This window comes from Urocampus carinirostris, chromosome 3 (genome assembly GCF_059441175.1).
Source record: "Urocampus carinirostris isolate Australia breed hairy pipefish chromosome 3, RoL_Ucar_1.0, whole genome shotgun sequence".
Classification (NCBI taxonomy): domain Eukaryota; kingdom Metazoa; phylum Chordata; class Actinopteri; order Syngnathiformes; family Syngnathidae; genus Urocampus; species Urocampus carinirostris.
This window is the reverse complement of record NC_142351.1, coordinates 38,576,745-38,603,045: the sequence shown is the minus strand read 5'-3', so window position 1 is coordinate 38,603,045 and position 26,301 is coordinate 38,576,745. Positions and strand designations below refer to the sequence as shown.

Genomic DNA, 26,301 nt, shown 5'->3' with positions numbered 1-26,301 from the left:
ACTAATGAAATACTTTAAAGTAAATGCTGATCTATTTTTATAGGGTATATAAATATACTATACAAGTTTATGATTAAAATAAAAAATAGACATATAAAATTAAGAAACGAAAGTTTCTTTGACCTTAAGTTTGATGTGAGCTGGTACAATGGAGTTGGTGGTTAGATGCAGAAGGGTGGGGAGACTGCAAATAAAAATTATAAAACTGACTCTAAAAATTCTACTTGCGAGGATTGTAATGCTCTCTGAAGATTTTGTTGCTTTAAACGACTCTTTATTTTTAATAATTGTTCTGTTTATCGATTGGTTATTGCGATATCCCTTAGCAAAGGAACACTGCGTGTGCCTTCCCGCATGTCTTTACTGTCACAAATGTTGTTTTTCCCACTTGCTTTTCCTTTTACTGCAAGTCGTGGGACCCATAGCTAAACAAATGAAAGTTTATTAAAAATCCCCAAAATATTCTATTTTTCTAACTGACAGAGATCAAGTCTTTATGAAGCACGCATAATTCTGAACCGAACAAAAAGAGAGAAAGAAACCATTGTGTGAGGGATTTCAACCAACAGCCTTGCACAAAAAGCAGTAAAAGCAGTGTCGTTATCTGGTTTGCTTTCAAACACTATTAAAAGTTTTCCACGGCTCCTTTGGGACATTTATAAACAGCACCGGGGAAAAAAAGATGTCGGTGATAATTTTACAGACACCGGCTAACAAAACCTATCGCGTGTGCTCACACCTGCGCAGGAAGCCATTAGCTACTCCAGACTTATTGTTGTGGCTGTGTGCTTTATCTTGTGACCGTTGGAGTTGTTAACTGGAGCTAATTAGCCACCAAACCAGGCCAAGCAAAGAATAAAATGCTAATTTTATAAATACATATCTAAACACGTGCATGCATTAAGGCTTGTCCACAAAATTCGATGAGAGGAGAAGTCAACGATAACTCAATTGTTGACTATTGTCGCCAGACATGTTTTACACAAAAGAGTGAGACATCATACAAGATTTTGATCTCTGCTGAGAGTCATTCATGCACAATAGCATCACTGTCCCAAGCGGTAACATACAGAAATCCCAACCTCACATGAGCGGCAATAGATATAGCCTTTTTTTAAAAAAGACTACTTGCAAAGTGTGGAAACCAGACCTTTCCTATCATGGCAGTACCTTGGTGATGCATGAACATCAAAAAAGAAAGCAAATTGGACAGTTGAATGAAACGCAGTCTGACTCGCCTCGCTACCTCAGCAGAGCAGAAAACATTATCAAGGACTTTTCTCACACCGGCCACCACCTCTTTGACCTGCTGCCTTCTGGCAGGCGCTACAGGTCACACAAAACAAAAAAAACAGACTCAGAGACAGTTTCTTCCCCAGAGCCATTACCACCCTTAACACACACCGCACAAAAAACTGAAACTCTTGCAAACACACTACCTCATACAGATGTAAAATTGTATTCATGCCTGTGCTCCATTTGCACAATGTTAACCGTTTCAATAGACAGTGACTAGTTTGCCTATATACGTATACATACACTTGTATGCATATATGCCCATACATATGAGTATGAAGGCATACGTACCTGTACATATACGCATATATATGTATATGTACACATGTAGGTGTTACATATCAAAGAAAATCAAGTCTTGCTCCTGGAATGAAAACAAGACTTTGATATGACACATGTTGGATTATGAGTTCAACAATTTCTCATTCTATGTCAAAGGTCATTATCATCAGTCATGAGAGCCCGTTTTGTCGCTCACTGAGCCTTCAGGTGTTATTTTTGGTGGTGCTTGCCAAGAAAAATGGGGTTCATGTTTAACAAGAAGAGGCCGTCATTTTCTGTAATCTCGGGCACCCCCCCACCGAGAGTGCTGTAGGGGTAGAATGGATGTAAACCACGGAGCGCCGTGACAGGCCCGCAAGTTCCATTTAATTGATGCTATTTTAATTATCGTCCTCGTTGGCCGGCACGCAGGCGTCTCTTTATCACGGAGCACAACGGTGATGAGGTAATTACTTAATCTAGACAAACCTTTGTGTTAAGCAGCGCTATTAAGGACGCCGGTCATCAATCAGCCGTGCTGGATGTGATTACACTACGCCGCCATCACTCTTTCAACATATGCGCGCTTTTAAGTTGGGAAATTACACAGGTAACACGGAGGCCCTTCAGGCCTCGCTACTTTCAGACCGGTAACGTGTGGGTCATCAGTGATAATTTAGAACTTGCCTTCATTTAGAGTTTACAACCCACCTGGGTCGCTCTGAAAATTTGGAACAGGGTATTCCTTATACCTCAGGTTCCTTTCCTTACATGGTTAGTCCGTGGATTGGCATATTTTCATTTTCTGACATCCCTCATTATCGCGGTAAATGGGGAACAAAACTCCCCACGATATGTGAAAATCCGTAAAGTCGCCCCCTTTTTTAACATGGGCTCTGCTAAACCCGCTTTAAAAAAATGGCAAATCAGCGACAAAAGATTGCAGCCACACATTCTCCTGCCCACCACTCTCAGTAATGGTCGACTGGAGATACTGGGTTACAGCCGAAACAGTGCAGTTCATTTTAGGCGTGGCCCAAAGGCACGTTTCAGTGCCCCCCAGAAAAAAAACATTCAGCAACTCTTTATAATAGTCAGCGAGAGTCAACTGGATGAAATGTTTTCACGGCCACAACTGAGCGTTTCATTTTAGGCGCGTCAGAACCACATGCTTCTCTAAAAAAGTGCTTTTTGTCAGTCCCCGCTTGCAGCAAAATGGGATAAGGGATAATAGATTGCATCCACACAAGTGCAGGTCAAATTAGGCGGAAATACAGCAACAGCAAAGAGAGAGCCGTCAAACCCGGCAAAAGAGCACTCTGCCGGTCCCCGCTTGCAGCATTATGCAACCAGAGATAAAGGATCATGAACGCAATTCACTTTTTGGTGGACAGAATTGCAAGAAAACCGTCAAAATGCGCTATACCAGCCCCTACTCTTAGAAATGGTCACAACGGTGCATTGAATTTTAGGCGGGCCAGAACGGCATGCCTCACGATGAATGTTTCTTCTGCCAGTCCCCGTTAGCGGCAATGTGGGATTAGGGATAATGGTTTACAGCCACACGAGTGTAGTTCATTTTAGTTTACTTTGCCATTCCCACTCATAGCGATACGCGGCGGGGAATAATGAATCGTAGCCATAGGAGTGCAGCTCAATTTTTGGTAGACAGAACATCAAGAAAAGCCACTGCCCAACAATAATGCGCGCTATCAGCTCGGGGATGACTTGGAATTTTGGTGTGCCTCGCAACCTTCGAACTTTCCATTTGTGGCCCTCAGATAAAAAAGTCTGAACACTATTGTGTTGAATAAGGGATACGCTGGTGAAAAATCAAGCAAAGATTAATAGGTGGGCTTTTGGGAGGGGCTGGAGGCATGAGTTGGTCACGTAAGGCAACCTCTGCAGCTCTCACAGGAATTCACATTTTATCCTTCCTGCGGCCGGACAACAATGGAAATGTCTCCGTGATGGAAGGAGGAGACCCATTTGGGTGCGCCGGCGCCGTCCCTCCAGGGTGGTCCTCAGAGGAAAACCTGGGCTAAGGTTACAAGTGTTTACATTCTCTTATTCCCTATCACTCTCCAATTATGCTTTGAAAGTAACAGAATAATTGCGGACGGTTTCCCGTTAAAATGTATGCATGTACGCTTCAGAGTTCAGTTGGAGTAAAGCGGCTGATTGTGTGGCTTTGTGGGAGCGGTCAGTCAACTTGTCACCGCTGCAGAGTGAGAGGAATGGACCACGAATGCTGACTTGGAGGACCGGGGAACAGTTAATGGTCCGCGACTGTGACCTCCCCATTGTCTTAGCTCAGGATAATATATATATATATATATATATATATATATATATATATATATATATATATATATATATATATACATACCCAGGATACGGCATTTTCTTCACTAAACATACAACAACAAAATATTTTGCATGTTAAAAAACTTTGAACAATTTGAACATTGCTGTGTTTATGCGTATGAATAGTTACATCTCAAAATGCTTGTCTGCTATTGTTTGATTGTTTTCCGCCACGGCATCAAGAAAACACAAATATGCATTTGACTGAACTACCGCCCACACTGCCTTTCTGTCTCTTCATTCAGTTCAGATTCTCGTGTGGATCGTAGATACTTTACGAATCAGCAATAAAATACAATATTTTTTGTACTGTATTTATTTGCTGAAATTATGCTTAAACGATAATTAAATACATGCTAAACACACTTCATTCATTCAAATAAAACACTATTCGATCAAATACTGTAAGCACATATAATATGTAACCTTAGCCCAAGTTAACACCTTTTTAAGGGTATAAATAATTGTCATTATATTACACAACCACAAATGGTCTTTGAAGAAGCAAACATGTTTGGTTGCCATCTTCCTACTATGGAAGCCTGAATTACCTTTTTGCGGCAAAAATATCAAAGTAAATTTCTGAATTTTGCCAAATGGTATTTTAGTTCTTTCAATGCACAAACTTCAGCTAGATACTAAGCCACAACGATCTTAAGTGGTGAATTATTACACACTGTCACTTTACAGCAGGGGTCACCAACCTTTTCGAGTCTGAGAGCTACTTTTTGTAACCTATTGGTGCAAAGGGATACCAGTTTGACACACATTTCGAAAATAACGACTTCAGTTATTACTATGTTGTTACTATGTTGCCAGGTTGGATTTGGTTTTTAAAGTAAAATAGGCCTAGTCAACCACTAAAACATCATGCCAGTTACAAATTCCCTAGAAAATCACAATGACCCATTTTAGGTGATCTATTTTCTGAACTTGTCTGTGGGCTACTCAGGTGTGCTTAGAGGGCTACCACGTGCCCACGGGCACTCTGTGGAAACCCCAACTTGAAAGATGGTAAATTTGTTTATAGAAACCTTCTGATATGATAGTTTTGCCATATCGCCTAGCCCTGACTCAAACTTATTATTTTCATTACATTTTTTTCTTTTCTACTTCTTGGCAGTTGCCCCGCACATTTTCCCAGCCCTCCACAAGCCGGTTGCCATGGACATGCGACATCACGAAGGATGCCACCCGTACCACTGCGAGCCGTACGCCGTGCACAAGTGAGCAAAGTAAACCCTGGCTTAGTACATGAGATATGACCTGCTGTCGCCCGAAGAGTAAGTACAGAAACGGGACGGATGGAGTGCTCACCAAAACATACGAACACGCTTTGCGCCTGGCAACGGGCGAGTCATTTATCATACGGTCCGGCTTTGCGTGGGGTGGGGGGGCGCTTGTTATGAGGTGGGCGCAGGTTTGTACGCCTGTCTTCGGACCGGGCCACCTTGATTAATGTGATTTGATGTTGACATTGCGCCCCTCATTCATCAAGACCTTGATCGAGCTGTCCCTCTTGTTGCCCGCGCCAAATTCACCTAATTACAGCAAGACTGAGCTCTGAATAAATTGTTGTGTCATTTGCGGCTCGCTCGGCGTGCCACTTAGGAGTTTCTGGCACTTTGCTCAGGTACCTGTGGCACTGGCAGGGGTCTCGGGCGTATTAGTTGTCCGACATGACACCATGGTGCCCGCTAGCTCATCAAGGCCTGCTGACGTACATGCTGGAAGTAAGAAACATCCGTCATTTAATTACACGTCTCTCCTTTTGTCCCTTTTGGCTAGCACGTGCGATTCTACCACCTTTGCTGTCCATAATTTATGATTGCCTCTTTCATTCAGCACTAGAAAGCTCCCGTGTTCAGTCACACAGTTAAAACATTCAGGTGTGTGCTGATTTTATAAACAAGGTTGAAATAGTGTCACTAGGGTGACTTGAACACACCTAATTAAAAAAACAACAGAAAAGCCCACAAGTAAACAACTATGGAAAAGCTCTCAAACTCATAAACTACAAAAATGCTCTCACACAAAAATGAGCCCTCACTTCCAATTCAAAACTCTCACAGTTATCATGTGACTGAAACACAAACCTCACTATGGAAATGGTCTCAGACATTTTACTGAAACCCTCTGACACTATTGAAATATGTTCGTACTCATGTGAAATTTATGCCACTGAAGAAACTCAATTCACTCTCATATGCACAATTGAAAATCTTTCTCTACTTCAACACTTTCATCCTTATTTTTGAAACACATTAACACTCTCACACGATAATTGTTTTCATGTCTCTATGGAAACTCATGTATCTCCACCCGAAATAAATCGACATTTGCTAATAAAACTCAAACAGGGGAAGGCTTCAGCACAGGGAAGGAAATCCTTATCTGAAGGTTTTTCTCCATGTCCTCCTTGCAAGTTGCAAGTGTCTTCTCATATTTTGAGTCTACTAAAGTTTAAACTTAACAGTATTTCAAGACTCTCAGACACATTTCTTAAACACATTCACACAACTGAAAGGCTCCGCAGACCATTTTAAATGACTGAAACAAACATTACGAAAACCCACCTCCCACTCACGTGAAATGCTGTAACGCCACTATTGAAAATCTCTAATCTCTACTGAAGCACTCTTATATGCGCAATTAAAACTCACTCTCTCCTTCAACACTTTTATCCACATTTTAAAAACACACTCACACATGAGTGGAAGGACCCTAACTAATTCTTAAATGACTTAAAAAAAAACACTACAAAAATTTAAAACTGAAAAGATCTCAAGATATGGTTGAATCCCTCTCACACACTACTTAAAGGCTTTCGAATGCACTACTGAAACTCACACTAGAGTGAAACACTTTTGAGATCTCAATTGAAACTTTACCACTCAAAGTATTTTACAAACAATGTGAAAACTGTCATACACTATTGAAACAGTCATACAAAACTAAATGACTTGAAATGTACCCACAAAACCTACTAAAACATTTGCATGCACAATTGGACTAAGTGAAGTGCTCAATCACCTTTTCTCTCCTATGACTGATGTCAATCATTTCCTATAAATCTGAAGAAACTTATTTCATCCCCAGGCCTTTAGGTTTGCCAGGCAGTCCCGTCATCTCTGACATTTCCCTGATTCAAGTCTCCCCTGCCGCCATGGCGACCGGTGACTCTCCCTTCTGCACCCCACACGTGTACGTCAACCCCCACATGGAGCACTACCTGCACGGCGGACCGACGTTGATCTCCACGGCCAGAGGCCTTAGCCCAGTTCACTGTAAGGCTGGACAAAAGGAACTCTGAGTTTCTTCTAACATCGAGAGTCTTTGAAATTGTGTCTCCCTCTCCTCAGTGCCGTATGAGCATTTTCCTCCTCCGACTGGGCTGAGTCTGACCACCAGAGAGTATTACCAGCTGATGGCGAGCCACCATAGCTCTTGTGGGAAGATTGTTTTACAGGGGCCGCGGTTGGCCGAGGGAGCCCAGCTGCCGGACTACGTGACCCCGATTGAAGGTCAGTGGTGGAATGTAACAATATGAACATTATTACTGAACATAGAGGAGTTGTAAATAATTTGGAACTTTTTCAATTGCAGCCTTGCTTGTGTCATCTTTGCAGCCTTTGTCAAGCTCCTTATGTTGCACGTGCAAGTATAAGGCATTTCCTAGACATGCTCGTAAAAACTCTTCATTTTTCATCTTTTTTGGGGTTTGCGTTGGCGCTTTTAGGAAACAATGTCCCCTTCATGTGCAAGAAAAAAAAAGATGAATATAATCCTATTTTTAAAACAAATAATGTGTCATGACCAGAACACAGGGTAGGCCCAATCGTGTATAAAATTGTGTTTTTTCACAATTTTATTGAAAGAAAGAGGAAAGGCAGCGCCCGCAATCCAATAATCACTGGACGCGGGAAGTAAGTCAATCTCGCACTCGGATTGTGTTCCGAATACGAAAGTGGATCTTCCGTAGCGAGCGATGGCCGTGTCAGGGACGGAAAAACAGGTCGGTAGCCGGGACAGGTAGAGCAAAAGCGTGGTCGGGTCCGAAATGAGTCGTAAGCCACGACGGGTGAGTAGACGTAGTCGGGATCAAAAATGGGTCGTAAGCCGGGACGGGAGAGCAGACGTACTCGGGATAAAAACAGGTCGTAGCCAGAAACAAATGGGAGCAAAAACAGGACAGGCGGGAATCACGGTCGAAAAAAGGCTTGCCTTGAATAAACAAATGGCGAAATGGAAAATAAAGAATAAGGGCTCTTTGAACTCACTTGGGTATGGTTAACACATAAGAGAAAATATCAAACTTTCAACTTTTTATGGACACCTCAAAGTAAGCACCCCACCTTTAATTGACAGCAGTTGTTCTCAAAGACAGTAAAGACTATTCTAATTCTAATTTTAAAAATGTATATTACAAGTGCCTGTTATTTCGTAGAGGTTCGTAGACGGACTGACAACAGGGGACTGACAGGGTTTAAATAGTGAGAGGGAGCCAATCAGAACCCAAAGCGGTTGGCGCCAAATGAGCAGGCACAGGTGATTCACATCGGTAATCATGACATAATATAAAGTCACATTTCTTTTTCTTTTTTTCGCTTTTTTTAATCAGTAGCCGAATCGATGCTCGGTAATTGTTTTGTTTGTTTTTTAAGTTCATATTCAAATTCATATACACAATTACTGCAATGTTGTGTTGTAATTTTATGCACAAACTAAATTACAGGAAAAAAAAAAACAATGAAAGGATATATATATATAAACAAGCTTGGCAGAGGGTGAATAATTTATTTAAATATACCAAAATGTTAACTGACAACATTAGCTTTAATTGCCTTCTGGTTGGGGATCACAAAGTACTGTTTAACTTCACATTTAAAGGCGAGATTTTACGATCTGTGAATATTCACTTGTGATTATAAAATTATGCTCCAATTATACGAAGATTGATAATAAAATATGTTTTTTGTTTTTATTTACATATTGCAAGGTAATACATTCTCAAACCAATGAGTAGTTTTGATTGAGGGAAGATAAGATTAGATAGCTCCGGTAGAAAAAAAGCTTAGGTGTACTTTGAACTCAGTTGGGCATTGTCAACACATAATTAGTAGAGAAATGATTCTTCTCTCACCTTTTTTAACAACACCTCAAACGTGGGTTAATTTTTAGGTAATTTTTTCTAGGTAATTTTTCCCCTTTTTTGTGCTTTACTTAAGGAAATGTATCAAGGAATACTGTTTGGTTGTACTTTAATACATTTCAGAAAAAGTGTCAATACTCATCTCATCAGCTTATCCTCATTAGGGTCGCGGGAGGGCTGGACACCCTGAACTTGTTGCCAGCCAATCGCAGGGCACACAGGGACAGACAACTCATTCGCTCATTCACACCTAGGGACAATTTGGACCGGCCAATTCACTCGAAACGCATGTTTTTGGAACGTGGGAGGAAACCGGAGTGACCGGAGGAAACCCACGCAAGCACGGGGAGAACATACAAACTCCGCACAGGAAGTCTGGAGCTGGATTTGAACCCACGACAGGATCCCATGACATGAACTGTGCCGCACAAGCGCTAACCACTGCGCCGCCGTGCTGCCCAAGTGTCAATACGTTTTAGGTTAAGTCTCACACTACTTTTAAACCAGCTCGGTGGCCTTGGGGGTAGGGCGCCCACTCCGAGACTGGGAGGTCGCTGGTTCAAGCCTCGGCCGAGTCATACCAGAGACTTACAACATTGGTACTCATTGCCTCACTGCTTGGCACTCGGCATAAGGGGTTGGAATTGGAGGGTTTTGTCACCTAATGACTCCCAACACATCAGTTGGGTTGAGCGAGGGGGCTGTGAATCCCCTCCTCTATATCAATCTCCCAGAAAGAGTCAGGAATGTGTTCTTGACTCTAGCCACCTCCCACTCGGGGGATATGGCTCTGGTATATATAATGTCGCGTATTACATATATAATTACAATTGTCTCAATTGTCATCGATAACAAAGTGAAATATTGTTTTCAGTGAGATTAGACATGACACTTCAGGATAAACATGTAATAAATAACACATATATAAGATTTGAACTAAGAATGTTTGGATAAACGGGCAAAACATTTTCAAGGCGGGGCTTGAAGACTGGCCTGAGTTGTGTAAGTGCATCAGAACATTTAATCCAATGACATTTTAACTCGAACCAAAGATAAGATAGTTGTGCTGAAGTAAGATCAGGCCTCAAAAATCAGCCAGAAACATGTACTTGATTTGCCAACTCGAAATTGTACACACTACCTTTTTTTACATAAATACTTTTTTGTGCAGTTTTCCGTTTCACGTACTTTAACGTTAGGCAACTTGATATCGAAAAACGACAGAAAGCTTGCAAACGTAACCTTAGACAAGCAAATTCTTTATATACTAGAAGCCCGACAAAGAAAAAATATATATTTTGTGTCAGTTTATAAGCATCATTAGCAATACTTGACATCTAGTGAATTTTGGTTGATTCGTGTTACGTTATTTACGGTCAAACTCTGAGTTTCAAGGCTGTTTGGGGAGCTCTCAGATATTTATTAATTATAATAATTAACACAAAAGTTGAACTGTGATATGGCGGGGAAACAATATAAGGCAGGGTTTGACTAGGCGGGGCCCAGAGAACATAATGCTATTAAAAAAACTTTGAGTTGACTTACACTTTAAGGAGCTGGATGGAAGTTGGAACTTTTGTACTCGCGCCCGCCACCCCTGGCTTTTGTCATCATTCCAGACTCTGTCAAGTTCCTTCATGATGCGAATGCTAGTAAATTAATTGTTCAGACACACTCGAATAAACTCTCCTTTTTCATCTTTCTTTGGGTTTGGGTTGGCCTTTGGACTGTAATTGAAGCAGGCCTCTTCTTACTTTCACCATTTTGATGCTACACTAACAAATAAAAAGGTTTTAGAAACCCAGCGACGAGCATTAAGTTACTCTCCACCCACTTCCCGTCCGCCCCATTCATTCCTCCTACATAATGTGTTCATTACAAACAACTTTCTTAAAAGTAAGAGCAGATAAGCACAGTAAGATAAAGAATAAGGGATCTTTGAACGCAGTTTGAAATTGTTAACATGTACTTATTGGAGAAAATATTGAATTTTTTTAAGGACACCTCAAATGAAGCACCCAGCTTTTAAGTAAAGTTAAGTGAGGTGTTTGCCCTTGCATATTACTTTTTAGTTAAAACAAGTGAGTAATTCACCCACCACTGTTAAATGTGTCTTCAAAATAAGCCCCATCGCTCTAATTTCCTCGGCATTGTAATCAATTCTCTGTAAATTGGCCTCATTAAACATATAGCCACCAGCCTGTCCATGCCCGTATCTTATCTCAGGTAATTATGCAGAGTTATCAATTAGCGAGGATGCTTTTGCAATGCAAAGTAGCATCATTCAGTCGAACTGTGTTGTAACCTTATAAATTCTATTAAGGTCAGATTAAATTTATAGAAGTGAAGAACACATAAACCTGATGATTTTCATTGTGTCCACAGTCTCGCGACTGACTCCCAGGCTAAGCAGGAAGAGGGCACTATCCGTCTCGCCACTTTCTGACGAACTTCCCACGATGATCTGCACCACTCCAAGCTCGCTAGTGGCTTACATAAACAGCTCGCGGTCTGGCTCGCTGGCCAGCAGCTCGTACGGACACCTGTCAGTCGGAGGACTCAGGTACTGCTTATTCATTCAGAAACAGACTTTAGAAAATAAGCTGTAAAGATTTGATTGTGGAAATTTTGAAACGGCAGTCCATCCCTGGCCTTCCCCAACCCCATCAGCCCTGTGGCCTACCAGCATCTGCTGGCTTTGGGCCACCCACCACCGCTCATGCAGCCGGCTGCCACCTATTCTGGATGCCAGCCGGGCTTCGGCCTCCCCTCCATGTCTGTTACGGCACATAGACCTGACGTAGAATCCCAGGTAAAGTATATTATTCATTTTGATGAGTATAAACTCTTTGATGTGATCATTTTGTGTTAAAGGGGAGTGGGAAGGATTATTATGAATGACAAGTATGGTCATCATTGTCAGGTACACTTTAAAAAATGTAAATTTAAATTGTCCAAATTTCTCGTTCAACTTACAAATGACTTTTACTCATTTCAAGCATTTGTTTTTAAAAAAAAACAACTCCTAGATGAGACTGGGATGTATCATCTGTGATGTATCCTGGGTTCAGTGAGTGTTTCTCGCAACATCGGACACCCTCACCTAGGTGACCAAGCCGAGGTTGATCAAGCCTCAGGTGGCATTCGAGGAGCAGCCCACTGTTCTGTCCTTTTGAGTCATAGCCACCTAGCAACTTTCGCTGCAGTTTTACTAGTTGATTTAATGGCCTTTTTCCTGGATGCCCCTGTCACACCCAAATAACCTCCAAGACTTTGCAGAAGGATTGTCCAGCAACGACTCCGTAGCAAACTTCTATTGGCTCACAGAAAATCTTTCAGCCCCTGCCCCTGCACTCCTTCACCAGCTCCTGCATTTCACACCTTTCCTTTTGTTAGCTTCCTCAAGCGCTCTTCCCAGGGTCCTCTGAGCCCCAGCATGATCAGATGTTTTGAAGCCTCAGAGGTTATGATCATGTCTGGCCAGAAAGATGTTACGGTGATTTGCTGGGTGAAGTTTAGCTGTTTTCCCGGATTGACGTGCAACTGCCAATCAGGGGCAGTGTGGAGGAGTTCCTGTTGTTGTCTGTGGACATTGCTGTGGTCTCTCCTCTGCCTTGATGAAAGGGCTTGGGGCTTGATGGTGTTTGCTCATGCTTATTGCCAGGGCTATGTTCTCAGCAACTGCTTTCAGAACATGGTCATGGCGCCAGCAATATCCACCATCAGCTTGGGACTTATGCAGCTGCTGAGATATTCCAAGAAGTCTCTTCTAGGGAGAGCAAAGGGAACAGAAGGGTGTCGCCCTTCCACCACACATGAAGGTTCCCTGGGCTTAGGAGGACATCATAGAATGTCTGCACAAAGGACCCTGACGCGGTAGTTTTCTGCCTGCACGTTGTGTGACGAGGTCACTTTGCACTGTAACATGCTTTCCCACTTTGTCCATGCCCCCTGGTCCAACTGCTCTGCTCACACGCTCTTCCTACACACCCGCTTGGACCTCTTCCTGGAGTAGCTGGTGTCTTTTCTTTTTTAGCTCACTTTGGTCTTTGGGAACCAGCCCATGCGTGTGTTCCCAATTGACAAGACCCCTACTAGTGATTTCTGTCTCAAACGTGATTCCACTACCTTCACTGCCTTCTCATCCCTCCACTTTCTGCCGGTTTTCATTTCGATCCCAGCGGTTATGACACCTTGCTGTCTTTGTAATTCCTATACTGTATATTTCTTAAACTTGGTTTAAAATATTTGTTAAATTTAGCAAATAAATTTCAATGTAACAAAAATTGCACCAAAAAAAACTTACCAATTTTGCAGAATATTTTACCTTATCTAAGTGAGATTTTTCTAAAAAGGTTTTCCCTTATTTTGTTTTTGCATAAAACAAGAAAATGATTTTAAGCAAGAAGCCAAAAAATCTTACAGTGAAAAAAAAATTGTTTAAGTTAAAAATGTTCTGTCAATTTTTTTACAGTGTATCAATCACATTTAAGATTATAGTTCTCATTTTATTAAAAAAAATAGTTTTAACAGAGAAACTATCATACAACAAAAAATAAAACATTCTCCATTTTTATTTTGCATCAAATAATGTTTTATTCCAACACAATATTTCTTCATTTACTAGAAAAAGTTAACATTGTTCTATTTTGCTAACTTTGTTAGTAAGAACGCAAGTTAAAACGTGTTGAAATGAGAAAAAAGCATTATTTAAAAACTATCAGAATTACTTTCCAAGAAACAAATTTTCATTTCACTTTATAAAAAAATAATCTCTGTGTGCAAATGTATACTTTTATTACAGGTCTGTTGAAGACAACAGACAAGAACTGATTTATTCAAGCATCAGTTTTGAATTTTAAGAACAAGATTGGGGCTTAAAACTCATTGATTTCGTCAGATAAGAAAAAGAAAGCTTAAGTAAGCTGTCAATTTTTTGTCAATGAGCTGATGCTTTGACATTTTGTAAACTTCTCCTTATTCATTTTTTGTTGGATTCTGGAATTCTTCTTAATTCCTTACCAAAATAATCTGTCTCCATTTGCTTCATTTTCTTCATTGTTTTTTAAATCACTATTACCTCACAGTTTTTGGAAGGTGTTTTTGTCTTTTCTTTATGACACGTGACACTTCAGTAAATCACCAAGTGGCCCAAGTGGGTTCTCATAGAAACAGTACAAAAGTAAAGAAACAATTTGTAGCAAAGTACCAAAATAACATGCTTATTTTTGGTGAAATTATGCTTGCATTTTTATGAGTTGGCCTTAGCCCAGATTTTTCAAACAGACTAATCAGGAGAACTCTGTTTCCATTGATGTTATTTCATACATTTCCTGGATGTTCAGTAAAGAAGACATAAACAGGTTAAAGAGGGAATAATTTAAGTATGCATTATTTATTGAATTGTGCAGAAAACACATCTGAAAATCTTGAATCTGCGTAAGACAAAGACAAAAGTTTCACACAGACCATCTTACTTTTTTAAATAGAAAGTCATTAATTGTTTAACATGATTTAGGCATGTGGAATGTGCATGATAAGTTTATAATGTTTTTAGTATTGAATACCTGCAAACGAGATTGCACAGAATGTCAGTTCGTATTTTGACTATTTTTTGGCGCTTTTTACATCATTGTCACTTTTTGTCGCTTTTCTTTGATTCCACGCCCTTTAGGGGCGGGTCTGCTTTTTGTAACCTAGGAGATTTAATAAAAAGAATGTAATTTCAGGTTTCAGACATGTTTGAAAATGATATGGTTGCCACACGCCTGATGGATGTTGCTCACTGTTGTTCCAAAAGACGCTTAAATACTTTGCGTCATTGCTCAGACCCTTAGAAGCTCACAGGGAACATTGCTTACTGTATGTGCAACCCCTTTTGAAGATTTCCTAATTTTCCTCATCCAGAGGTTTTTGAGTTTTGCATTGCCCTCATGTAGGTTTCAGACCAGGGGATGATGTAATGGTGGTTTGTGCAGCCCTTTGAGACTTTTTGTGTTTATGGGCTATACCAATAAACATCTTAGAACACATTTAGAATTTGATAGTGTTTTTTGTACAGTCCCCCCCCTTTTCTCCTTGTAAGTAAAAAAAATCCATTGTCGTCTTCTCTACCTATTTTGAGTGTCTACTGTTGGAATTTAATTATCAAAATGTACCGTTTACCAAATTGTTCGAATTAGTTATCTGACTCAATTAAACCAAACACAACCTACATTCACCCAACACGTTTCTTGAGGGGAAAATGAACAGGAAAGTCGACATTTGCACACGGGGGCAGATTTATTTTCCCTAACAATTTAACTAAGTGTACTCCATCTAAGACGGCCAAAGTGACGTTGGAGTCTGTGTGAAGCCTTCTTCTGAAGTCCTTTAGCTTTTTGTTATTGGCCACATCTCCCCGCCCAACGTTCTTAAAACAGCGCCTTGATGTCTTGAACATTCTCACACGTCCTGTTATCAACAGAACTAGACAAAATATTATGCATTTCCAACAGCCTGCCCTGTCATTGAACTAAAGCCTACTCGTTGAAAATCTTACATTAAACTGAGTCAATCGTATAAAATCCTTTATAGTCAAAATGTATAAAATCCTTTTCTACTAAACTATAAACTTACAAATGCCTTAATGTGTTGTTCTTTTTAGAGCCCTTGTGGAGAATCATCCATTAAATGCGCCGATGATCCTGTTGTCACCAAAAAGTCTAAGGTTAAGCCTGAATCCAAGGTGCCAGGTTCACCGGTGAGTTCACCAATACAGTAAACACCCAGGATTCATATTCTAAGGTTGGGATTGCAAAGTGAAATTGAAGTACAATAGGGTAAAGAAACCTATGATAATACTTAACTAATGCAGAGATGTATTAAGCAATACCTATGTGCATACCTGTCAACCTGTACGGTTTTGCCGCACAAAGTACGTTTTTTGTGCATTCTAAGACGAGTTAGCGACTAGCAAAGTATGGTTCTGACCAATAACGGACAAGCATCTTAGAGTAGTAACTCATAATACACATGAACACTGCAAATTTTGAATTGTATACCTTTTTGCGCAAACGAAATAAGATGTAGTTAACGCCGTGTAGTGGGGAAAATGCTTTAATGAGGGGATGAAAAGGCAGGGTTGCCGTATCCCGGTGGTCTACTGTACAAAACATAACACAGCTTGCCAAATGTATGATGCATACATGCAAATCCTATTCCAAATTTAGGTTATTCTACAACCCGGTTCCTGATAAAAAATACAATTTTAAAAAATGACCTGGTCTCCCTGCACAAAAAATTCTGGTTCTCTTTGGTGGATTGTTCTGGAGTAAACATCTTATTCCAAATTGCAAAGTGTTAGTGGGGAACGTCCAATAATGACGAGGGATTATTCAGTTAATTTTATTTATTTATTCAACATACTTATTTTACTACTATTACCCTTAACTTACTAATTTAAACTGTGCTTGTAAATTATCTTGCACCATCAGCATAGCACTTTTGAATTATGTTGTGCATTCTACATTTTACAAAGACAATAAATTGTGTAATACTCTAAGTGAAAACGTCATAAGGCGGGGTTGCCACATCTACTGCATCTTCCTCTTATGACCTCCTTGTGAAACACATTTCAGATTTACACAAAATCCACACAAGAGCTTTGTATCACCCAGCCCCTTGTTCCTCCCCTGCAACTTCTCCGCTCTCCCGGGATAGTGTAAACTGTGCCAGTGCACTTCATTTTCATGAAATATTGTGAGGTTTTGTGTTTTTTTCTTCTCTGGTTCCGTGACAAATTCCCGCCCGCTTGCGGACTGCCGGCAAGTTTTCGGCATGATGCATGAGCGCGGTGCCGCGCGCGGGCGTCTTGGGGCCGGCACAATTGATGAAGACGGGCCGCCCGGACCAGACGCAAACACGCTGCAGTCAGCATCTTCACACGCACCACTGCACCAGGGTGTGCGGCGGCTCACAATTCAAAGATGACCAAAATATTGGACTAAATACGTTTTGAAATTATAAGAGTTTATTTATAATGATAATAAGTTTTTTCTTTTTCAGTTTAAACTAACTGACCTTAAAGGAGCTGAACAGAATTTAGAACTTTTTTATTCATGGCCGCCATTTTCTGGCTTTGCAGCCTCTGTCAAGCTTCTTATGTTGCGTGTGCAAGTATGTGCATTTCTTAGACGCGCTCAAATAAATTCATCTTTTTAATATTTTCTGGGGTTTGAGTTGGCGTTTCGACTGTGCTTGAAACAGGCCTTTTCTTACTTTCACTATTTTCATGCTACACTAAAAAATATAAATTAAAAAAAAACACAGGGACAAGCATGAAGTAACTCTCCACTAGCATCCCTCCCCCATTCTTCCTACCTAATGTTTTCTGCCCTTAACAGTTTTGCTAAAAGTAAGGTAAAAGCAGATAGGGGCAGTGGAAAATAAAGCATAAGAGCTCTTTGAGCTCAGTTGGGCATTTTTTACTACATACTTAATGAGGAAAATATTTAACTTTCAACTTGTTCAGGGACTCCTCAAACAACACACCCCACATCTAACCTCACTCGTATTTTGTTTAGTGGCCAAAAAAGTTTAGTGATTGCAAATGGAAAGCTCGGGTACCTATGATGCAAAAATTATGTTTTCACGCATATTTTGCTCATTTTAGGTATTCTTTTTTCATTTGTTTTAAGGTATTTTGTATAGTTGCTTTACGAGAAAAATAATTCTTAAACTAAACCAAATGAACTTGTCTAGAGGATGTCGGATTTTTTTATACGTTGAACTGTAATAGAAACAATAAACCATCTGTCCTATCTTAGCTAATTTTGCTTATTTTACATATACATGTTCTCAACAGTGTTGTCTCCAAATGAAAAAAGATCTGATTTAAAATGAGCTAAGTTTTCTGCCGGTGGGATTAGATTTTTTATTCACTCCTGTAGCTAGACTTTTTAAAATTATTGTCATTTTTCCCAGTAAAGTAAAAAAATCTATACTTGAAATAATAACATTTGTCTTATATAGAGTAATGTAGATCGTTTTACCAACTTTGAATTTGTTTAAAATATCAAAATGAGCAAATATTTATCCAAGGGCCTTTAAGTGTGATCTTTATTTTTCAATAACAAAGAAAAAATGTCACAAAACAAGAAAAAGAATACCTATAATGAGCGACATTCTCTGCCAATGGAGCACAATTTTTTGCAGCGTAAACTCAAATTGCAATATATCAGAGACACTCTACTGCAAGAAATAAAGTTTCACCTTACTGTGTTTACTCATATTTATTTTTTTTACTCTTAATTCTTTTTTTTTTAACTTTTCTTTCCAGTTAAGTAGGAAAACCTATCATGGAGTCATTCATTCTAATTTGATTTTGCTGGCCCACAGATGAATAAAAAGAGTCTGCCGTCGCAGAAGAGTGGAGGCCCCTCGTCAGAGCTGGAAGTGGATGCGGGTGGCGACGAGTGCAAAGCCGAGCCGGACGCTACATTCGAGCCCAGCTGCTCCTGGGAAGGCTGCAGCATCAAATACGAAACTCAAAACCAGCTTGTGCACGTAATCCCTCAAGTGCCTACATCCGGTCTATTTGTGTTTTTGAAAACAATTTAGAGAAGTTGTAAGCGGTATGCCTTTTCTTAAAGGCATACCTGTTTCCGTAGTACAGTGGTTAATACACTCACCTAACACACGAAGGTCCCCGGTTCGAGACCAGGTGAAAACATATGTTGGAAAGTGATGGGTGCCACTAGGCTGCACTTGTCCAAGATACACCACAAGAAATGGTGCCCCTGTGACGCTAGTGGTTAAATATAGATAGATGGATGGATGGCTAGATAGATAGATAGATAGATAGATAGATAGATAGATAGATAGATAGATAGATAGATAGATAGATAGATAGATAGATAGATAGATAGATAGATATAAAGATACTTTATTTATCCCCGCAGTAAAATTCACATTTCCAGCAGCATCCCTTCGCTGAGAACAATACAATAATAAAGCAAAAGGAATACAATATACAAATACCCAATGTGACGTGCTAATACGCACTGTAGCGTGTTGTATAGAGTATTTAAATAGTGCTACATAAAATACACACTGCAATAAAAGTACGGTAATATGCAATGTAGGGGGTGTGGTTTAATGTGGGCCTTTACTCCGCCGGACGGAGTTAAAGAGCCTCATGGCATGAGGAAGAAAAGATCTCTTCAGTCTGCCCGTGGTACAAGACAGTGACAGCAGTCTGTCGCTGAAGCTGCTCTTCTGTCTGGATATAATGCTGTGTAGTGGATGTGATCCAACCATGTATAAGTATATACATACAGTACATCCATCCATTATCTGCACTGCTTTTTCCTGAGCCGGGCAGCGGGCAGGGGACACCCTGAATTGGTTGCCAGTCACAGGGCACACACAGGGCAGACACCAACCGCTCATTCACACCTAGGTACAATTAACCTGACATGCATGTTTTTGGAATGTGGGAGGAAACCAACGCAAGCATGGGAGAACATGCAAACTCTGCACAAGAATGCCCCTTGCTGTGATCAATGATACACTCAGTCACTGATTGAGTTTGGTCGCCAATTTGTTAACAAAATAGCAGGTGGTATAACATTCACACAAGAGCTACTGTTGGACATATCTCACACCGTTCAAATGCACCCCCAGACTGTTTTTACAAAGCACACTACAGTATTTCAAAGCACAAAGCTTCTGCATCTGTCGCACCTCCCTACTTCGAGACACGTCTTTGCGTGAACACAAACAACAGCAACAAAAGCAGCAGATATTACTATATATATTACGATATGTAAACAGCAAATATGAAATCAGGGCACAAAATGCTCTGCCATTTGCTATGCAAGATTTTTTTGGGTCATTTTAATAATTATTTTTATAGAGAAGAAAAATCTTAAAAATACAACAAACAGTATTTTTTCCCTTAGTTATTCAGTGTCAAAGTGGGTACTGAAAATATACTTCACTAGCGGTGCATCAATGACAAGAGTTTGACAAACACTGGTTTGGATCACCGTGCTCCTTCAGAAAGTCCTACTTGCGGATGTGCAACTCAAAACTTGATTTTTATCAATTTACTTGGGAAAAGAAGTTGATAGGTTTATATTGGTCAGTAGATGCTCAAACTTTAAATTTAGGACAACTGCCTCCCTAAAGTAGAAATACTGATTAAAAATAATCTGTCATTAAATAAAACTGATACATTTTAAAAAAAGACAAAATACAACAGAACATTTGAAGTTTGGCCAAACACGCAAATGATAGACAAGCCTTAATTGCCGTGATTGATTGTGACCAGTTCAGAGACTCTTCCAAGTCTACTGGGAAAAGCTTGTAAAGACCCACAATGATCCACTATGTACATATTAAATGGACAGATAATTCTAATGTGAAAATCCTGTGATAAACTGCAGCAAGATAAATTTCTACTGAGATGATAACGAGACGCTCTGTCTCTGTGGAAAACTGTCCATCCCACAGCACATCAATAACGACCACATCCACGGGGAGAAGAAAGAATTTGTCTGCCGCTGGGACGAGTGTTCCCGAGCCCAGAAGCCCTTCAAGGCTCAATACATGTTGGTAGTTCACATGCGCCGCCACACGGGAGAGAAGCCGCACAAGTGCACAGTGGGTAACAAACCGATGGTCGGAGGACTGGTCCGCTCATGGACCATGGATCTTAACGTTTTGTATCCGTCTCATCCGCCGGTTCCAGTTCGAGGGTTGCTCCAAGGCGTATTCTCGTTTGGAAAATCTCAAAACACATCTACGCTCTCACACCGGGGAAAAGCCTTACGTTTGTGAGCACGAAGGATGCAACAAGGCTTTTTCCAATGCCTCAGATCGAGCCAAACACCAGAACCGCACTCACTCCAATGAGGTAAGAGTCTATTGGGCCTTTATCCGTACACAATCAATTTGTGACACAACGTATCTCGACAGAAACCGTACGTTTGCAAGATCCCGGGTTGCATCAAGCGCTACACAGACCCCAGCTCATTGAGGAAACACGTGAAAACAGTCCACGGCCCAGAAGCTCACGTTACCAAAAGGTATCGTGGTGACCTGCGGCCCACGTTAGCAACGAGAGACAACAGCGAGAACCGGACTCTAAACAATTCCACAATTCAAGAGAAACATGTGAACAGCAGCTCTCCAACAGTAGAGGATTTTGTGCATGTTAAATCCATCAAAACAGAACATTCTTTGGTAAGGCGATAAATAATATTTTCTTTATAATATGGAACTGTTGTGGGAAAAACTGTACAGCGGCAACACGGCAGCGCAGTGGTTTGCGCGTGTGTGGCAAAATTCTGAGGTCATGGGATTGAACCTTCCTGTGTGGAGTTTGCATGTTCTCCCCGTGCTTGCGTGGGTTTCCTCCGGGCACTCTGGCTTCCTCCCACATTCCAAAAACATGCATGTCAGGTTAATTGACCGGTCCAAATTGTCCCTAGGTGTGAATAAGCAAGTAAGTTGTCTGTCTCTGTGTGCCCTGCGACTGGGTGGCAACCGGTTCGGGGTGTCCCCTGCCCACTGCCTGAAGATGGCTGGGATGGGCTCCAGCACCCCCACAACCCTACTGATGATGGGTGGTGCAGATAATGGATGGATGTTTGTAGTCAAGTATACCGCTACGCTGATAAAATACAGAAGAGCCACACCATTGCCTGAGTTATTTAGGAGCTACCTAACGAGTGTGGCATTTAATGAGACCACTCAAAAAACAATTTTGCATCAATTTATACCACATGGTCTGCAAAGTTGTGACTCACGTCTAGATTGGCTTAAAGCATGATGATCGTCTTCCAGCCAGAGGCTGGTGGAAGGAAAGTTTAGGAAAATTGTGTTCAGCAAATGTTCTTAAAGAGGAAATCTTGAAGTCTACTGGTTTGCTGCAGAGTAGGAATCAGGAATCAGTCCATACAGTCCCGGCTAAGACTTGTAAGCTACATAGCTTGGCTTCCAAGCCTTGCCGTTTACTGAAAGCGTTTGAACACCTGGGCATAGTTGCTTCGTCGAAGCGTTCTTGGAGCTAAAGCGTGTAACGATAGCAATAGCGGCACATTCAGGAGTGTGAGAACATGCACTTTTAAAAAAATCAACTTAAGCACGAGTAACTTACAGAAGCTTCACAAGCTAGGACAAAAGACAAAACCAGACTTACTGAACATGTGTTTAGTAAGACAATTCCTTCTCACCTCTGGGTGACCACCCCACTTAGCTATCTATTCCTCCTCACCATTGGGGTCTCACAAAGTTGTGGGGGAAATGGAAGTTGGGAATTATTTGGCTACTTTCAAAATAAGAAGAAAGAATGGTAGGATTAACTTTACCCATCTTTGAGAACTGAGTTAAGATTGAGAAAAAAATGGGCATCAAGATGTTTCACTCTAAGCTAAGGATTTACATTTGCAAAAGGATTTCAGTTCCTCAGCTACACATCTCAAAATAAACCTCGGTCATTCTACATGCAGAGAATTAATCACATTCTGCAATTTCATAGTTCATTGTTCTGTTTTACAGGAAAGAAAACTAGGCTTTTCTGTGTATAGGGAAGAATCTACGACAAACTCTAAGACAAATTTGAGTCAAAGATTTCTTAGTCAACTACAGTCAACTTCAACCCTGCTATGCATCTATTTAAAATGTCTTCTGAACAATCAATTTAATTACAAGATTGGTGCATAGTTATTCATGCTTGCTGATTTTTTCTAACCTTCTCCATGCTTTTCTCTTTCCTTACGAGCAGACTTTGTTAAGGTGAGCACAGTTTTTGCCTTACCCCTTTCTATCCATCGTTTTTGTTGTTTTTATTGTTGTTTTGTTTTTTATTTTTCACCATTTTGTCAACTACGCTGCTATCATATTTTACCATCAAGCGAGATTTGAATATAGACCGGCACAGTTTTCCGGCCCGCTTTAAATCTGTGTTGAAGGGAGAAGAGCCTCTTTGTGGCTCGCCTCTAATTAATATTGAAGGAACATGTAATCATTAGCTGTATGAGAAAACTACACATCCACGGCAGCCGGCATGTCAGGCTACAACTGAGAACCTACAGTCGAGAAGCCGTCACACGGCCTGAACATGATAAAAGCCGCCGCTGGATTAATATTCACACTGTGGGATTTACTTTTGCTGCTCTTTGCAAACAGAGTCAACCATCAAGCTGTGATCAAGACAGCTTTTTTAGCACGGAATACATTAAAAGTCCGAAAGGCAACCAAGGGTTCATAGGGATGCCAGTGTCGGCCCCCAGAAAAGGCAATAACGCTGATGTTGTTGAGTTCCAAAGAACAAACGCTTCAATTCTAAGGTGAAGAATCAGAAGGGTCTTTTTAATTCAGTAAAAATTCATTTTGCTTAATAAACATGAGCCTCGACGTTCCTGAAGGGGAAAGCGGCACTTACATTGGGCAGAAGAAAACACGTTTGCCTCTTGTGATGATGAGCCCGTTGCTCTGGCTCCGGCTCAAGGCTCCTTTCATCCTGCCCATTTCCTATTCACAGACAGACTAAGACGGGCTGTAATCTGGGGAGCTCCCCCACCTCTTCAGCGCTCAGCCTAAGAAAACACTCGTTATTTACAATTAGGCCGGGCCAGGGTAAAATGACGGCCGTGATCTTTGCCATGTTGGAGCGCGCGTTCATCTCTGGCTGTCATAATTGAGCATGATAATGACCCGTCACCACCAACGATCACTGTGACTTTCCGAGTGTGTGCATAAATATTGATAAAATCTTCTCTTTTTTTTAGATGCAGCAGTCCAGTCTTAGCGGTCAATCACCGCATAACAGCGAACCACAATCACTTGGTGGGGCCTCCAACCATGACAGTGGAGTAGGAGCGGGTCAGTTGAGAAGTGGATGCTTTGGGGACATTGGTATGCTGAGGAGTTTTTGGGTGATGATGATTCCATTGCTGGTCGTTTCATCATCCACCAGTTGCTCAGCCCTCATCCACATCTGTGGTATCTTGAGAAGATGAGGGTCTCCTGTCAATGGACTGCCAATACTTTTTATCCCATTGCCAACTGTACCCGCAGGCGGTGAGTCGACACACGACTGTAGAGATACAGTTTTTCCACATGCTTACTCAATATCTTCCTCGCTTTTAGGGTTCCTCTGGCAGAGCGCCGGCGGTAGTCCTCCTGGGAGGTCTTCCAGGATGCCGGACTCACTTGACACCCTCTGTCTATGCTCCTTGGGCAACTTAAATACTTGCTGCTCCATTCAGACCTCACCCTTGAACTAACTTGGACTAATCTCCCCATCTGGTCTCAGACATTCGCCTCTTGGCAGCTATTTTGGTTCGTCATCAAGAAACAACTTTGAATCCTATTCCAGACTGTTTGGGAATTTACGCACAAAAATGGGTAGAAACCAACCAATGTCAAAGAAATGCAGGCCACAGTTTCCTTTTCAATCCAGAACCAAAAATACAAAAGACACTCAACCTTGATTTACGCATGCGGGAGCAGCAGCAAATTTGCACTTACACTCATGCCCCATTTTAGAGATCTTACTGAATTTGTTGACAGAGTTTGCATCACATTTACAAGTTCCACAGATATCACATCCAGTCTCGCAGGTTTTTGGCTAAAGCGGTATATTTTCATATCTTGACAAGCAGTGTGGTGCAATGAGGTTGGTGTCTGGTGAGGGACGGTCAGATTTACAAATAAATTAACCTACATTTTATTCATCAACATATAAACTGTAGCATAGAAAAAAAAGTTTTAATGTCTTACTTTAACTTATAAACAAAGTCTATGCGCTGCTCCTTTTAAATAAATTCATCAATAGATAGATAATCCTCCATTATGGAAAGAAGGCAATGCAACGCGAAAAAAAATGAATACTGGGTGGCTTGACTTGCTGTTAGTTAAGCATCTTATTCTACACCATGAAGTGACAATGTCATAAGGCGGGGATACCATATCCTGGGAGTCTACTGTATTCAAGTCCTTTACTGAGACTAAATTAAAGGAGGCTACAGCACTTGTGGTAAATGTTCCCCCCTCTGACAAGCCAAATATGTGAATAGCATGTATACAACGGAATTTTTTCAGCCATTTTTCAAGTGCCTGATGAATATACGGTAACATGGTTTCTACAGAGAAATTGCACCTGAGTTACCATTTCTACAAACTTCCCACATCTTGTATTCCATCGTGAAAATGAACGGTATTAAAAGTATTCCAAGCATTCTAAAATACTCTGGTGCCATCATTCACTGTGTCCTTCTGACAACAAAACACAAAGCAGAGAAGCTTAGTCGCCAATTTTAATCAATCTCTTTTGTCCTTGGTTTTGCCTGACCCTTTCTTCTGAATTTTTTATGAGAACCGTTTGGTTCTTTTACAACCTATGCGGCACCATCGCATAAAGCAAGGTCCATAAACCCAGAGTTGGATGAGCTTGTTGTGGAATAACATGAAGTCAGTTGTTTAACATATTTTGGATGAAGTGGAATTGAGGTCTTGTACCCCGACTTAAGTGATTTCTGACCTTGAAACTAGTATATGGAACCTAAAGCCACGCACAATATGTTAAAAAAAAAAGACGTCAAAAAAGGTGATAGGTTTGTTTTTGTTTTTTACGTTTTCACCCCATTATATGCTTTATTGGATCCACTGTCACCAGATTTCAACAATATGTTCAATTCAAATAAACTGTTTCTTCACTGTGGTCAGCAGATTAACTTTTTATTATATTACATTAGCATAGTTTGCACAGAATCTGCTTGAAAGAACAGCAAAGTAGATCATAAAACATGAATCCATTATGTGGTATGGATAGCAAAATGTAAATCACATATAGGTGGGGATGGAAACCCATGTTAATTAGATCTGAACCCAACTACCCCAGATAAAAATATTAAAATAGTATTAAAAGAATACACATTTAAAGGAATAACTATTTATATATTATTTTACCTTCGGTGTGACTTGAGCTGGTACAGTGGAATAGAGGGTAGATACAGTTGGGGGAAAGGAAGGCAGATTGAAATAAAATAAAAAAAACGTTAATTTCCAAGAATTGTTATGCCTTAAGAAGATTTCTTTGCTTCAATCGCCTTATTTTTAATAATTGTACCGATCATCGATTGGTTACGGCCCTTTTACTTAGTGAGGGTAACAATACACATGTGCCTTCTTTGTGTTTTTTAATAACTGGGGATTACAAAATAAAATTGCCGTGT

General features: G+C 40.6%; 1 protein-coding gene across 3 annotated transcripts in view; it reads left to right on the top strand.

The window, feature by feature from the left end:
• Positions 1-25,714, top strand: part of LOC148369637 (transcription activator GLI2-like) — a 43,478-nt gene extending 17,764 nt beyond the window's left edge. For all 3 annotated transcript variants that reach the window (XM_088329990.1, XM_088329991.1, XM_088329989.1), the window contains 12 exons: positions 5,048-5,150; positions 7,024-7,211; positions 7,287-7,448; positions 11,462-11,639; positions 11,717-11,888; positions 15,723-15,818; positions 18,455-18,622; positions 20,573-20,722; positions 20,811-20,975; positions 21,038-21,304; positions 23,854-24,145; positions 24,215-25,714. In XM_088329990.1, the coding sequence (XP_088186116.1) occupies positions 5,048-5,150; positions 7,024-7,211; positions 7,287-7,448; positions 11,462-11,639; positions 11,717-11,888; positions 15,723-15,818; positions 18,455-18,622; positions 20,573-20,722; positions 20,811-20,975; positions 21,038-21,304; positions 23,854-24,084 (1,880 nt within the window). In that variant the 3' untranslated portion in view covers positions 24,085-24,145; positions 24,215-25,714. The remainder of the gene's footprint in view (positions 1-5,047; positions 5,151-7,023; positions 7,212-7,286; positions 7,449-11,461; positions 11,640-11,716; positions 11,889-15,722; positions 15,819-18,454; positions 18,623-20,572; positions 20,723-20,810; positions 20,976-21,037; positions 21,305-23,853; positions 24,146-24,214) is intronic.
• The last annotated feature ends 587 nt before the right edge of the window (positions 25,715-26,301 follow it).